This window comes from Phytophthora infestans, genomic scaffold (genome assembly GCF_000142945.1).
Source record: "Phytophthora infestans T30-4 supercont1.4211 genomic scaffold, whole genome shotgun sequence".
NCBI classification, from domain to species: domain Eukaryota; phylum Oomycota; class Peronosporomycetes; order Peronosporales; family Peronosporaceae; genus Phytophthora; species Phytophthora infestans.
In genome coordinates this window covers 1-1,394 of record NW_003304469.1, presented here as the reverse complement: position 1 = coordinate 1,394, position 1,394 = coordinate 1, and the positions used below count along the sequence as shown (strand labels likewise).

Genomic DNA, 1,394 nt, shown 5'->3' with positions numbered 1-1,394 from the left:
GTATGATGCGACTGCATTGGATGTCCGACGTCGACTTGAAACGGCGTTCCCCGACATAGGGGAGCTTAATGTCCAGAGAGACGATACACTCGAGCAGCTTCCTGAAGTTGGTCGATTGTGGAGAGTGACGTTCTTGTCAGCTGTAGGAAACGTCCCCCAGCTTGGGGCTCACAGTTTCCTCTCCGGTTTGGAGTCGAAAGTGGTCACACGAACGATTGTCAGTGGCAACGAGCTCTCAGGGTCTTTCCGACTGAGCTTTCTCGATAGACAAAGTCGTCCTCTGGCTCATGATGTCGCAGCTGAAGATCTTCGATTAGCTCTACTGGAAGATCTGCCTGCGCTAATTGACGCTCGTGTGACGCGTACGGATGCAAACGGCCAATGCGTGCAAGGGTCGACACTTGCTGGTCAAACTGCTAGCTCGTCGATTACTGCGGTTGATCCAAATCTCGATCAAGGTCTGTACAGAGCGTCAGAGTGGCAGGTGCCCGAAGATGACCTTGTCGAGGTCTCAGATAGCACGAAGAATTATGCTGCCAAGCGTTGCCGTGCTGGTCGTGGAGCTGCTGGAGGATTCGTGTGGAAATTACAGTTCTGGACGCGAGAAGGGAACGGGGTATCGATGAGTCCGACGTCTAGCTCCATGATGGAGGTCGCGTCTCCCGCTGCCTTGACGGTGGATTACTCAGAGCTGAAAGGACTAGACACCGTGGCTGAGATCGTCGACTCTCAGTGCTTTTCACTCGCGTTTGGTGGCGCTGGAGCTTCATTTGCGGGTCCAGGGGGCTTTGGATATGCTGAATCTCCTTGGGTGGCACCACCTTACGCGGATGAGCTAGTAACTGATCTGTTAGGAGGAAGTGGAGGAGCCGGGGGCGGACAGGAACCTTTTGATGTTTACCCGGTAGTTCAGCCAACTCAAGGTGGCGCTGGTGCTGGTGCCATTATGCTCTCAGCGATCAACGATGTCCTTATCGGCCCCAATGCGATCATCTCTGCGAACGGCGGGAACGGAGGCGCTGGCTTCACACCAGGCGGTGGGGGCTCTGGAGGGTCAGTATTGTTGGTAAGTGGCTCTACTGTGTCGAATCATGGAATGCTGGAAGCTATCGGAGGGCATGGAGGCAACGAGCTTACGGCTGGTCATAGTGGGGGTGGAGGTGGAGGTAGTGGGGGACGAATTGCCATCTACGCACAAACTTATTCGCCCTGGGGAGAGGGAAGCGTCCAAGTGAGTGGCGGGGCCTCCGCTACCACGACTAGAAGGGGCGGGCATGGCTCTGCTTACGTTAGAGTTCGTAGTGAGTTGGCAATGCGTGTTGATGCTTCTATGGGAGCTGCTGGGACGGCCAAATCTCTTCTCGTGCATGGCAGTGAACGCTACGCCAGTGGAT

At 55.4% G+C, this 1,394-nt stretch overlaps 1 protein-coding gene across 1 annotated transcript; it reads left to right on the top strand.

Moving 5' to 3' along the window:
* Positions 1-5: 5 nt before the first annotated feature.
* On the top strand, positions 6-1,235 carry PITG_22588 (uncharacterized protein; the record flags this gene model as incomplete). Its single annotated transcript, XM_002909678.1, has 3 exons — positions 6-22; positions 79-1,160; positions 1,225-1,235. The coding sequence occupies 3 exons, from the start codon at positions 6-8 to the stop codon at positions 1,233-1,235; spliced, it is 1,110 nt and encodes a 369-aa protein (XP_002909724.1).
* Between the last annotated feature and the right edge of the window lie 159 nt (positions 1,236-1,394).